Source organism: Enhydra lutris, unplaced genomic scaffold (assembly GCF_002288905.1).
Source record: "Enhydra lutris kenyoni isolate GAN:26980312 unplaced genomic scaffold, ASM228890v2 scaffoldscaffold9, whole genome shotgun sequence".
Lineage (NCBI taxonomy): Eukaryota > Metazoa > Chordata > Mammalia > Carnivora > Mustelidae > Enhydra > Enhydra lutris.
The window spans coordinates 14468393-14482244 of record NW_019154093.1 but is presented as its reverse complement, the minus strand read 5'-3'; the positions used below and the strand labels follow the sequence as shown (position 1 = coordinate 14482244).

At 44.8% G+C, this 13852-nt stretch overlaps 1 protein-coding gene across 7 annotated transcripts in view; it reads left to right on the top strand.

The window, feature by feature from the left end:
- The first annotated feature begins 1401 nt into the window (after positions 1-1401).
- The window catches only part of LOC111143197 (ERI1 exoribonuclease family member 3), a 125184-nt gene continuing 112733 nt past the window's right edge, over positions 1402-13852 (top strand). The window contains exons 1-2 of one of the 7 annotated variants that reach the window (XM_022496743.1): positions 1402-1414; positions 3995-4070. Coding sequence is in view for 4 of the 7 variants with exons in the window: in XM_022496742.1 (XP_022352450.1) it covers positions 1648-1782; positions 3995-4070 (211 nt within the window). In the remaining 3 variants the exon portion in view is untranslated. Of the gene's footprint in view, positions 1415-1558; positions 1783-3646; positions 4071-13852 lie in introns of those variants that run through there. The other 6 variants (XM_022496742.1, XM_022496740.1, XM_022496739.1 and 3 more) reach the window with 6 other exon arrangements.

The following is a 13852-nucleotide window of genomic DNA, read 5'->3' as shown; positions in this document are numbered from 1 at the left end:
TCCCCTTCCCAATATAAAGGCTCCTCAAGGACCAGGTTTTGGGTGCCTTATTCACCAATGCATCCTTACATCAAAAACAGTTGCCAACACCTAGCCGAGGCACTATAAATATATGTTGACTGACTAATCAACTGGGATTAATGTCTAGATGACATTAACGGGAGGAGGAAGGCCCAATTCCAGCCCCAAGAATCAGAGAGGAAGATGTGCTTTACTGACCTTGGGTTAAGTGACACTGTCCCTACTGATGTTTATTTCCTCATTTGTCCACAACCATTTACCAAATTCCTGCTTTATATTCGGAACTGTGCTGGGTATTACTCATACACCATGAAGAATACAGAAATAATGCTTACCTTAAATGAATTTACAGGCCTGGGGGAGAGACAAGGAAATAGACAATTATAAAACAATGCAATAAATTCTGTAGGTGCAGAGTAGAATCCCCTAGCCCATTACATGGGATTAAGGAAGACATTCCCTAATATAGGTATTACCAGGCATTCCCAGCTCAGGCAGGAACCATTATGTTAACGTCAGATCTCACAGAAATGGTAGACCCAGAAATGACATCATTTTCTTATGTGAAAACACACAAATGGAAGACAGAGGGCTTGGTGATCAAAGCTGGGCCCAGAAGATGGTTCCTGGCTGACTGGGAAGCTGTCAAAACCATCACTGGTTTGGCCAGGGTGGGGGCTTCCCGCCTCAGAACCTGTTACCCATGACTTCCCAACGTGCCATAAACCAGTTGAAGAAACACATTTCTGTCTTTAGCCAGACTTCTCTCCAGATGACAGAATAGACTGCCTGTGGTAGCTCCCTATAGTTGAGGCCAGAATCCTTTCAACTCTGACGTTCCCTCCGGAGCTGACCCAAACAAATCAGTTCCCTCTTATGCAGGAAGCAGAAATCTAAGAATTTTCTTCTTAGCCTAAAATCTGCCTCCCCTCAGCTCTCTCCAGGCCCATCTCTGAGAGTGGATGGTAATAATGACTTGTTGAATGAACAGATCATGAGGAGTTATCTAAATATAACACGTCATCTTATGAGCCTATACTCACCTCATGAGTATATTGGGAGGTGGGAAAACGGAAGTGGGGGACCTGGGTCGCTTTAGGCCTTAGAAAGTTTTCGTTATTTAAAATATTTCTTTCCCAGCTCGGAAGGGGAGCTCCCCCTTCACTTTCTTCTGAGTACGTGCCACCCCAAAACTACAAGTCCCATAAGGCCAGCCGCGGGGAGTCACCATCTTGATACACCTTAGCGCGCATGTCGGCGGTAGGGCGAGCATTTGGGGAGAAGAAGCCCCGCCCCTCTAAAGCCCATTGGTCGAAGGAGCAAGCGGCGGGCTCAGCGGTTGGCCACCGCGCCCGCCCGTCAGTCGCGTCGGTCGGGGTCAGAGTGCGCGGAGGTGAGTCGGTGTGTTGTGGACTCGTGGTGCTGGCTGCCGCTGTTGAGGCGGCCGGGAACGGGCGGTGGGGAGCGGGCGGAGCTGGCCTTGCCTCTGCCTGGCCGGCGCCGCAGTCGGCGCGGGCCGCGCCCGCCGCCGTAAACTGCCCTGAGCGCCTGCTGAGGCCGAGGGAGACGTCGGGGCCTGCACCTGGAGGGAGCCTGCCGCGCTGGCCCCGAGGAGGGGGCGTTGCCATGGCGACAGCCTCTCCCGCCGCTGACGGGGGGCGGGGGCGGCCCTGGGAAGGAGGGCTGGTCTCCTGGCCCCCTGCCCCTCCCCTTACTCTCCCCTGGACTTGGATGGGCCCAAGTTGGGGGCAACACCCTGGGGTGGGTGATGCGGAGAGCCCCCCCCCCCCCCCAGATTGGGCCCTCTTTAATGCATGCGGGGTGAGGGTCGTGGCGCGCAGTTTGTGCAGTCTGAGGTGCTAGCCCATGTGCTCACCCTGGGTGCATGATCTACTGAGTAACGTTCTGGCCGAGAGGGAGCGGGGCAGGGCTTTGCCAGACCGACTGGGTGGGGTGATTAAGGGTACTGACTTTTTACTTGGGATTACTAGGGAAGAGGAAGAGAGGTTTGACCACAGTAGGTACAAAAATCAGCAAAGAGGTAGTAGATAGAATAACCCCATTCCTCCCTCTCCACATACACAAGGTTAGCGCTTTACCTCTTTGTAAATCTGTAGCAGTGGTAGTAGCAGTGATGGTGGAACGAGTGAGTAACGGGCCTAACCTAGCTAGCTTTCTTTTTGCTTTTCCTGCAAGTGTTCCAGCAACAGGTGGTTCTCTTAAAACAAAAAAGTATGAACTTGAATTGAGGCTTGACTGTGAATTCTTGCATAATGTAACTTTTCCTGGTTGACTTGGAAGATGGTGCGTGTGGCTCCTTCCTGGGGGTTTGGATTCTGCCCTTAGGGCTGGATTTTGCAAACGGATAATGCCCATCATTGTCTCTGCTCTAGGTCTCTGGCCACCTCTATGGGATTAGCTTTTTTCAGACATTTTATCAATCTTGGAGCTGAAGGGCAAAAAACCATGAATCCCATTGGCTAAAGACTGTACACTATTTGAACTATAGTAGGTTGTGATTGGCTGAATGATTTTTGATTGTAGAGTTTCTACCAGAAATTGGCTTCATCAAATTCTGCTTTATTCTGACTTTATCATACATGGCATGCCTTGTTTTAGTGGGTTCGTTCCTGGAGCTTAAGTATATTATACCTGAATCCCCTAGCATTTAAAAGCCAATTTATAAACAGGGACTTGGAGTGTGACTCCACTAATGTGTATGTCTGTGATCTTGGTTAGAAACCCACTTGGCTGCCTTTCCTCAGAGAGGTGGGATGTGGGGGAAGGGAGCTGCCGGGAAGTGATTGATAAGGTTTCCTTTATGGATTCTGTGGTGCTTCACTGGAGCTCAGAGCACTTTGGCAACTTAAGCACTCCAAATTAAAAGCTCATTAACAATTCCTGCCCAAAGATCCTGTAAATAATCGGCTAGCTAGGTCCTAGAGCTTGGCTGAGAGCTCTCCTTCCAACTTGAAATTTCCAAAGTGCCTTTATTCCCTTTCATTTTAAAAGTGTTTTCTTTGTGGTGGGGTAAGTCTGTAACTGGTCTTTCCCAGGGGATCTGAGTAGCATAAAGTCTTAAATGAGTAGAGTGGCAGACAGGAATAGATTGGTTCCAAACAAGTGTTTTCTCTGCGCCAGGGGCATTGCTAGCTTACAGGAGCACCTCTGCAACTTCTACTTTTTTGGAAAATCTGAATTAGGTGATAAATATGATAGGCATCCATTAATGTTTTGACTTAGGGTTTGGTTACACTTTGACTTTCTTAGGACTGAGGTAGACCTGGAAGTATACTGTAAGCGTGTAATGGTTTGTTTGGCCATTTTCAATGTGGCTTCTGGGTTTGTGGCAGCCAGTCTCTCCCCCAGTCCTGGTCTCAGTTCCTGAGTTCTGAATATTGTCAGCCTTACCAGTGTCTCCTCCTTTTTTTTTTTTTTTTTTTTAAAGATTTTATTTATTCATTTGACAGAGAGATCCCAAGTAGGCAGAGAGAGGGGGGGAAGCAGGCTCCCTGCTGAGCAGAGAGCCTGATGTGGGGCTTGATCCCAGGACCCTGAGATCATGACCTGAGCCGAAGGCAGAGGCTTAACCCACTGAGCCACCCAGGCGCCCCACCAGTGTCTCCTCCACTAGACTAGGATTCTGGTGTGATCCCGAGAGACACCATTTCACGGCCAAGCTCAGCTATTATAAATGTTTAGTGTTTCTAGGAGATAACCTCCTTAGGAAGAAAAGTGTGCTATTAGAGAACATGAAATTCATCGTTCCAAAAATATATAGTGCTAGTAGCTTCTGAAAGCTCTGTTCGGGTCTTGTTCTTCCTCATAGGTAACTGTTACCCCAAAGTAGTTTGAGTTTAGGAGTTTGAGGTTTCGGGTGGTCCTAAAATTGTTTCAGATAGCAGCCGTCCCCTGGGGATTTGATCCTTTATACTGAAATAGACTTGTTGCAGAGATGTGTATTTATCCACAGCATTGGGGGTTTCCAGCTCTCACAGAACCTTCAGCATCCCCAGCTGGCAGTCTTGGCATCTTCGAAGTAAGGAGAGGTGAGAATCTTGTTGCATGGTCAAGTTTGGCTTGACTTCTTTCTTATGAGTATTTGGGTTTAGAGGGTGAGGGGGTGGTGGTTGGTGCAGACTGTGTTTTTCTGTAGTTTTATCTGATTAGACACTATGTGCTCAAAGACCAGTGAAATGTACCCAACGCCTATAAAGTGGCAAGGATTAGAGGTGGGGTAGCCATACTCTCAAGTTCTGTTAGGATTTCTCTGTGGGCATTGCATGAGCACCCTACAATAGGTTCAGAAATAGTCCTTCATCCTGAGAAATACACAACTTAAGATAACAGGAAGAACACATTGATTTGGCTTCTGATAATGCATTTGACCAAGGCCTTTGGGATCTTGGTTTGATTTGGTTTGGGAGTCACAGTTGGGTGGATGGTGAATCCCAGCCTGTCTCCGTTTTGCAAGGATCAGGGCTGGCTGAAAAGGCAGACTCTGACTAATTTCCCGGATCTCAGAGGCTGTTTAGTAACAAAGGGCCAGACACTTTGCTAGGACCAGAATTGTAGTGGTGAACAAGACAGCTTCTGTCTCTGATACCACAGGGCTTACAAATTCAGGGGAGAGATGGGTAGTAAAGAAGCAGTTCTGATACACTCTGGGAGTGCTATAATAAAGTAAATTTAGGTGCTTTGGGAGTACTCAAAAGGGTCCACAACCCAGACTTGTAGGCTCCTCATCTAGAATTAAATGAAGACATTAGGGACCAAGTGTAAAGGTCAGAGTTTTGTTGAGTTTGAGAAACTGAAGTTCAGTGTGATGAAACAGCATATTCAGTGGACAGGGGTTTAGAGAATATGGTGAGAAATGAAGCAGGAGAAGTAAGTAGAGGCCAAGGCCTTATCGGCTCTTAGGATTAGGTTAGACTAGATCTTTTTCTATAAAGGACCAAATAGTAACTATTTAGGCTTTGTGGTCTCTGTCACAGCTATTCAACTCCATTCAACTCTGCTGTTATAGCACGAAAGCAGCCATAGTATGAAAATGAATGAGCGTGGCTATGTTCTAGTAAAATTTTATAAAAACCAGTGGCAGCTGGATTTGGCCCATGAAACATAGTTTGCCAATGCCTGGATCAGACGATCATAAGAGCAGTAAGAAGCCATTAAAAAGCTTTAAGCTGTGGACTGATAATTAGATTTGTGTTTTAGAACCTTAAGAATGAACTGAGGGGACAATACTGGAGACAGAAACCAGTTAAAGGAGCCGGTGACCATTGCATGGTAGCATTTTATATTTAACCCTTTGAGGCAGTATTTTGACACTTAAAAATTGAACACAACTGAATTTTTACATAATGTGTATGCTGGTTATCTTTATTAGTTTCCCGGCTATCGACTAGAACTTAAAGCGTGTCTACCAAAGAATTTGTTGGTAATACCAGCTCCTTTTACAGACTAGAAAAGATGTAGGAAGGGAAAGTGTGGAATGAATGAAAAGATTTGGGGAACTCTTTTCTAATCAAAGAAGTAGGGAATAAATGGAGCACTGGTAGGAATGTTGGTCTTCGGGCTTATAGCTTAGTGTCAATTGCTTTAAATGTTTTGAACTATACAAACAGAGGAGGACACATTTTCATAAGTTTTCCAGGGAATTGTCCTCATTCTGTTACATGCCCTACTCAGTCTTAACTTTCCTTGTTTGTAGCGACCTGATGACCTTTTTTCTGTTTTGGGTATTGTCTTCTGGTTCAGGTATGCTGGTATATGCCAGGCACAGGAGCCAAAGTGTTTGTTGAGTGTCTGATGAATTGTCTTCCTCCTCCTGCAAGCCTACTTGCCTTGTTGAAGGGAGCCTATAGGTTTCTGATAACCCACATTAAGGTGTTTGTGTAACCTTGGGCAAGTGACTTACCTCTCTGAGCTTTACTTTCCCATCTGTAAAATGCAGATAATGGGACTTAAGACGGTCGATTAATGGATTTAATGAGATAATGTATGTAAAGCTCTTAGCACAGTGTTTTAATAACTTTAGTTACTAATATTATTTTACACAATAATTTTTTTTTTTTTAAAGAAGCCCACAATTGGGTGAGTTGGCCTTTGCCTTCGTATGTTTTGGGTCCTCACAGTTGTCATTATGGCTGTATGATTGAAACATAACCACTGGTGGTGAGAGCCAGTAGACAGAAGGGAGTTATAACTAACAGAAAGGGCCACTCTTCATAATGGAAAATTTTCAGCCATCAGGAGTCCAGAAAATCAGAACTTTCTTCAGGGTGGACCTTAGCCCCAGTACCATCAGTGAAGTGAATTGAGTGAGCAGCTGCCCGAAAGAAATTCACCAAAGTGTGACCTGTCATTTCTCCCAGTTGGTCAGGGTCATTTATTAGTGTTGCCACCCTTGTGGCCCTACATCTTTGTAAAGTGCCTCTTGAATTTTTTTTTTTTTTTATTACTTTTCACCATCACTCTGGGAATGAGTTAGGTAGTCAGTATTATTGTCCCTGCTTACCCCTGTGAGGAAACTGAGGCCCACAAAGGTTAAGTATGTTGCTCGAGGACACGCTGTGAGGTACCATCGGAGCTAGTGCAGATTTGCCCCCAGAAGAAATTGTGTTTATTGCTGTGATTTCTCTTCCTTTGAGTGAGAGACGTGTCGTCATTGCGGAACTGCAGACTGATGCATGCTTTGTCCAGATGTGCTAGGAGTGATTTGGGTCCCACTTTATCCACTTGGTCCTGTTGGGTTTTAATTGACGATTGCTTGGACCAGGGAAGCAGATTCCCTTTGGGTCATTGTTTTTAGCCCCTCCTCCTTTGGGGACATTCTTGGGGGAGCCTTGGGTTACAAGAGATTGCTTTGATATGTTCAAAATTGTGCCTTGTGCCCCACAGCTACAGGTAAAATCAAAAGGCGGATAATTTATGGGAGTGTCAGAGCTGGCCGCTGGCACCTCAGGAGGCCATTAGTATGCCTGTTCAGACCCTCTGTGTCCTTGCAATTGATTCCTCTTTGCATGAGCTTGATTTGGGAAGCTGTAGATCTGGGGGTAGTGATTGGATGTGACAGTCCAAACACCGGTCCCTAAATTAATCCTTTTAATAGTATTCTAGCACCAAGGCAATGTGGTGTCTTTCTGTCTTTAACTGGGGAGGACAGAATGGGGTGGGCTAGGAAGAAAGAGGGAAAAAAAGAAGCTTTGCTTGGTGCTTAGGGTCTGCTCTGTTCTAACACATTCTGATTCCAGAGCAGTTGACATTGGGACTTCGGGCATATTCATTCAGCAAACACTGATTCACACTAACTTTGTGCCTGGCCCTGTGCTGGGTGCTGGGAATACAGAACTGATTAAAATGTGGTCCTTGCCCTTAAAGATCTATGGGAATCTCAGTGTTTTTCAGAGTTTTTAAACTCATGCATGTGAAAAAATTAATCTGATGCGTTTCTTTAACGCTACTTGAAATTTTAAAATACATCAAAGGGTCTTTAAAAGAACAAGCCAAAGAAATTATGCTTTTTTTACACACACATGCACACCAAACGCTCTGAAAATTATAGTAGGAGAACTAGATTAAAATTTTAGAATATAGTGAAACAAAAAGTTATGTACAATATAGTGAGACAAAAAGTTATGAAATAGGAATAGAGTGTGTTACTGGATCACACTTAAGTAATTAACTTTCTGATGGAGTATTGGAGAAAGCTACTAAAAGGGAGTTTGGAGTTGCATTTTGAAGAAGGAGCCTGGTGAAAATGGAAGTAACATTCCAAAGCAGGGGGAGTAGCATTTGCCAAGACATAGATTTGTAAAAGGAAACATCACATTTGGGGAAGCATCACATTTGGGGACCTGAGCAAGAGCTAGTCGTCACCCTGGCTCCTGCCAGTTTCTCTGCTCTTCTGGAATTGTGTTTGAGAAGAGGCTTTGAGTTTCTTGTGCTCCATTTGTTTTAGTCCAATGCAACCCTTCCTTTTCCTGCTTTTTTATACCCAGGGCTGCAATTTGTTTTTCTTGTTAAAACGTGGTAAATGTATTATGAGAACAGATTTGGGTGATTTGGACAGACCCGATCATTGCTTATGGCTGAGTTATTTTTAGTTAAAGTCACACCTTACCTCAAAGGAAAAACTGAAGTTGATACGTGTTTTTAGCCCTTTCGTGGATAGGGGACTCAATCAAGTGGGGAATGTGGGCCCTCAAACATGGGAGAGAACAGGGCCCCGAAGAGCTGAAGACCTCTGAGGCTTAGTTTTCTCGTGTGTAAAATGGAAATACTGTTCCCCCATTTTTCTTGAGAGTTAGGAGGATGAAATACGTAGATCACTAATACAGTGCCTGGCTTCTGGCTTGTAATTGTGTTTCCCTCTCCTCTTTCTCATGCATTACTGACAGTAGTTCCCTTCCATTGAGTGCTTAAACTGTACAAAGTGCTTTATATACGTTGTGTGGTTGCACTGAACCCCAAAGAGATAGGTATTGTTATTATAGCTGTTATTATTAAAAATATGTGGTAGAGGGGCTGGCTCAGTCGGTAGAGCATGCAACTCTTGATCTTGGGGTCATGAGTTCAAGTCCCACGTTGGTGTGGAGCCTACTTAAAAAAAAAAAAGAATATGTGGCAGAGTCAGGATTTGAACCTAGATTTGTCTGCTTCCAGTATTTAAACATCTGGGCTGTGTAACTCCTTGTTTCTATACCAGTTCCATCTTGGAAGCAGGGGAATGGCAGGTTCTCTGGGGTCAGGTGCTGTCTACAAGTGTGAGAGGTGCTTAAAGGGATAAGAGTACCATACTCTGCCCTTTGGTCATTTCTGTCCTACTTAACGGTATGTTAGAAACCTTTGTCCCCTCTCACATGCAATGGACATCACAGCTGACTTGTAGGACATTGCAAAGAGATGTCTCCCAGCTTTGGCCCCTCGAAGGAGTTTGCCCAACTACTGGTATAGTGATTAGTTAGCAAACAGCAGGCAAATCACAGTCACTTATTTTTAGGTGCTGCCTTGAGCTGCTGAGACGGCTAATTGAAAAGGAGAGTAAGCCTCCTGTGGCCTGTGATGTTGCCATCGGCATGTGGTGTTCCCGAAGGTCTTTAGTGACTGTAGCTCTCCTGGTAATTTAGGGTTAGCAGCTGCTTCTGATGCTGAGAATGTTCTCCCTCGCTCCACCTTGGAACAGAAGCAGCTGTAGCTACTGGCCAAGGGAGTGACAGGTTGTAGAGAGCAGGAGAGTGTTTTGCTGAGGTGACTACAGCTTTAGAGTTCCTGCTTCTATTCTACTTTGGGGCCATCAGGAAGCTGTATAGAGAGGTTCCAGGGCATGTCAAGCTTTGTTCTGCCTCAGCCTCTAGCTTTCAGCAGACTAGGCCGAACCCTCAGGCCCCCAGCCTCCACGGTGAGACTGCAGAGAAGCTTGGGAGGTTAGCGGTGAGGCCTGCTCCTTGTGTTGGGGCAGTGGTCTGAGACCCTGGTGTAGGAGTCAGGAGCGCTGAGTTCTGTTGTTACTTGCGATGTGAGTCTTGGGCAGTCCTTTACTCTTCCTGGGGCTCCTTTTCCCTGGCTGGCTGTACAATGTCTCCCCTTAGGTTTTCTTTCACCTTTAACAGTCTGTGATTTTCACAGAAAGTGCTCTGGCAGCAAGGATGCATTCATTAGCTGGAAGATGATGACATTTGAAGGCATGCGGTTTATTTAGATTTTTCCCGGGCCATTTTTAGCTGCCTAATACAGAGCCTGTGACTGAGTGGTTCCGTACACGTATTACTGTGCTCTCTGCTGATGCCTCCGTGCCTCAGGTACCTGAACCCTTGTGATACTGTCAGTCAGATTGGGTCAGGGACTTGCCCTGGACTGGGACCTCGGGAAGCTGTAGCTCTCTCAGGTGCTTCTAGTTGGCTGGACTCAGAGCCTGCCTCTAGTGCCTTAGAGTTTCTCTGGCGTGTGCTTCTGCCTCCCAGTCTAGTTTTTAATGGAATGGATTGAATCCAGGGATGGTGCCAGCCTAAACCCTCCCCAGGGATTCCAAGTACAGTTGACCCTTGAACAGCATGGGTTTGAACTGTGCAAATCGACTTACTTGTCGATTTTTTTCAATAAATACAGTACAGTACTGTCAGTGTACTTCCTCAAGATTTTCTTGACATTTTCTTTTCTCTACCTTTATTTTAAGAATTCAGTGTATAATACATATGTAAGATATGTATTAATTGACTCTATGTTATTGGTAAGGCTTCCAGTCAACAGTACTATAAGTAGTTGTTTCTGGAGAGTCAGAAGTTATTGGCGGATTCCTCTCTGTATGGGGGAGTCAGTGGCCCTAACCTCTGAGTTGTTCAAGGGTCAACTGTATGGGCCGTTGGGGAGATGGGGTGGGTGTAGATCCCATATTTCATGATGGCCCTCTCTTCTTTCCTATCCCCCACGTTCCTGTGGTCTGTGTATGTGGATGTTCAAGGATGGCCCCCTCCCTTTGCTCTCTCTTCCTCCCTCAGTAATGGAAGGCTGTAAAATGTCTATTTACCCAAGACACCAGAATGACTCCTCTGTGGTTCCACTAATCTGGTGATTTGGTGCTTCTCTAGTCTCTCAGGTAAATACAGATTGAGGCTTTTTATAAAGGCATATTATATCCCTCATTAAATGTGTGTTTTGGCACATGCGTTATTTACCTGACCGACAGTAATGGCTGCAGAGGAGCCATTGGTGTCTGTTGTGTAAATACTGTGCACAGAGACCGTCCTCCAGGGGCTGTGGCGCAGGCCTGTTTCTCCAAATCGGACTGGCCCCATGGCAGTCCCTATTTACCACTCCCCTGTCTCAGTTGGGGGCTGGTCCTTTCATTTTGAGGAGGGAATCATTTATTTTCCTCCTTGCCACGGGCTACTTACTACCTTTAATTGCTAGGAGAAGAAAAAGGGTGTCTGAGAATAAAGGTGTGTAAGTCTTGGTCGCTGATGAAAGATAGCATGCAGAAATACATAGAATCATAAACTGTTCCTTTTGAATTCTGCCCCTTGACTAGATACTTGAAGTCCCAGTTGATGATACAAGTTACAGGCTTAGAGTCTACAAGCTTGGGACGAAAGTATAAAGCAGCACTACCAAAGGGGCATCCCCAAGAGGCCAGAGGGTGCAAGGCAGGTGGGATGCCCCTGCAGGGAGTGCAGGGCTATTTCCTGAGAATGGTGGCAGGAGTGCCCAGTGAGGAGGCATTGAGTGGGGGCTCTTAGCATTGAGACTTGATGCTTTAAGGACTGGCTTTGGCTCTTAAGGTAGACAGTAGGCTGTATGCACAGCCTACCTTTCATGGGCAGTATGGAGAGATTGAGCCCCACAAACCATCTCTTCTCTCTCTCTCTTTCCTCCCCCCACCCCTTTTTAAAACTGCATTGCAGCATATAGATTTAAACAAATTTTTTTAAAGATTTTATTTATTTGAGAGAGAGAAAGAGAGAGAGCATGAGAGGGGGAAGGGCAGAAGGAGAAGCAGACCCCCTGCTGAGCAGGGAGTCAGGGCTTGATCCCAGAACTCCAGGATCATGACATGAGCTGAAGGCAGTAGCTCAACCAACTGAGCCACCCAGGCGCCCCTAAAAAAATAATTTTTAGACAGTTTGGAATAGGCCAAATTTACATGCAAGTTGGAATTAATAGAACAGAGAATTTTTTGTGGACCAATTTGAGAGCTAATGTTAACTTAATGTCCCATCACCCTGAATACTTTGAGTGTATTTCTTACATGCAATGACATTTTCTTACCTAACCATTGTACAGCCAGCAAAACCAGGAAATTAATATTGCTACCTTACCTCCTTCTAGTTCTGAAATTCCATTCAAGTTTGCCAGTTGTCCCAGTGATGTTTTTTGTAGCAAAATGATCTAGTTCAGAATGTGCATTGCATTTAGTTATCGAGCCCCTTTAATCTCCTTTAGATTTTGCTCAGTAAAAGTTTTTTGACATTCATGACCTTGATACTTCTGAAGATTATAGGCTTGTTATTATGTAGACTGTCCCTCAATTAGGGTTTGTTGGATATTTTCTCATGATTAGAGTTAGATTATGCATCTTTAACAGAAATATCACAGAAATGATGCTTTCTTCTCATGGCCTCCTATCATGTGGTGCATGATTTTGATTTTTCCCATTGTGTTCATTTTGATCACTTGATTAAGGTGATGTCTGCCAGGCTTCTCCATTGTATACTTCCTGTTACAGTTAATAAGCATTCTGTGGGGAGATAGTTTGAAATACGTGAATATCCCTCACCAGACTTTAATTTATTAATTAGTTAATTAATTTGTGTATTTCAGATTCATGGTTTCCTTTCTTATTCAATGCAGTGTAATCTGTTAATATCATTATTTACTGCCAGTGGGAGCCCCTTCAAACTGGCTTCTGCATCCTTTTGATTAATAATTCCCATCATTCTTTTAGCATTTCCTTGCTTTCTGGCCCCAAAACAAGATGTTCTAGATTCATCTTGTACTTTCCCTGCCATAGTTGCAGGGTTAGCTATTTCTCCGAAGAGTTCTCGTTCTTCCACTGAAGAATGTTATTTAGAAGGCAGTGGGTGCTAGGTGTGCTTAGTGCTGCTGGAGTGTTGCTCTGCTTCTTTGACCTTTCAATAGAGCTAGAAAACAGATGTGTGTGTGGGTGTGTGTGTGTCCATACTCACAGTTATGTCTAGCTTATTTATTTATTTATTTTAAAAAAGATTTTATTTATTTATTTGACAGAGAGAGACACAGTGAGAGAGGGAACATAAGCAGGGGGAGTAGGAGAGGGAGAAGCAGGCTTCTTGCTGAGCAGGGAGCCCGATGTGGGGCTTGATCCCAGGACCCTGGGATCATGACCTGAGCCGAAGGCAGATGCTTAATGACTGAGCCACCAAGGTGCCCATGTCTAGCTTATTTTTATATATTATATATCAGAAACCATGAGTTCACACTGTTTCCTCCAATTTCAGTTTCACTCCATGTATTTTTTTTCTTCATTCCATATTTTAATTCCATCCTGTAACAGTGAGAAACCTGGTTCTCATTACCCTTAATATATGCCCTTTGATCAATCCCTCTGTATGTAACCAATCTCCCATTTGTTACCATTGCTCCTTCCCCATCTTGAATGCCTCTTTTACCTTGCCTGTGACTCCCTGCATCAGGCTTGCTCCCCTCCTCCCCATACCCTCTACACCCCACATGGGCTCTGACATGCTGTGTCACACCTTCTTGCCTCTATACAGATGCCTTACTTACTCTGCTTGGGCTCTGATACCCTCTACTCCCATGGCCAGACTCGTTGGCTCCCCCCATTTCAACTTGTAGATACTATGTTCCTCTGCCACAACTAATGACTCTAAAGCCATAAGAATAAATTTTTTCAGGAAGGGAAGAGGAAGAGCTGCCCTCTGTTTCTTGACTTGAGTTGAACTTGGTTTTTAGAAGTAGAGGAAGTGTGGAATCCAGTGATTACTGACATGTGGAGGATTGGTCTCCTACTATTGTCTATTCTCAAGATTTCCTGTAAGAGAAGCTTTTTGATGTGGGTGAAATCAGTTGAGAAAGCAAGGCCTGCAGGCAAGAGGACTCCTGGTCATCAATGTGTCATTCATGAAAAGGGATAGTACACATATAGTATGCCGTATGGGGGGCCTGGAGCATTCTGGGCATGCAGGAGATTTGGCATTAATTGGATATATAGGCTCCAAGTAAGGGGGGGGTCCAGGCTTGGCCAGGCAGTAGTAGTATAGAATAGTAGTAATAGTAATAATAGTAAGCTATATTGAGCCCCTATGTGCCCAACACTGCTCTTAATGCTTTACAT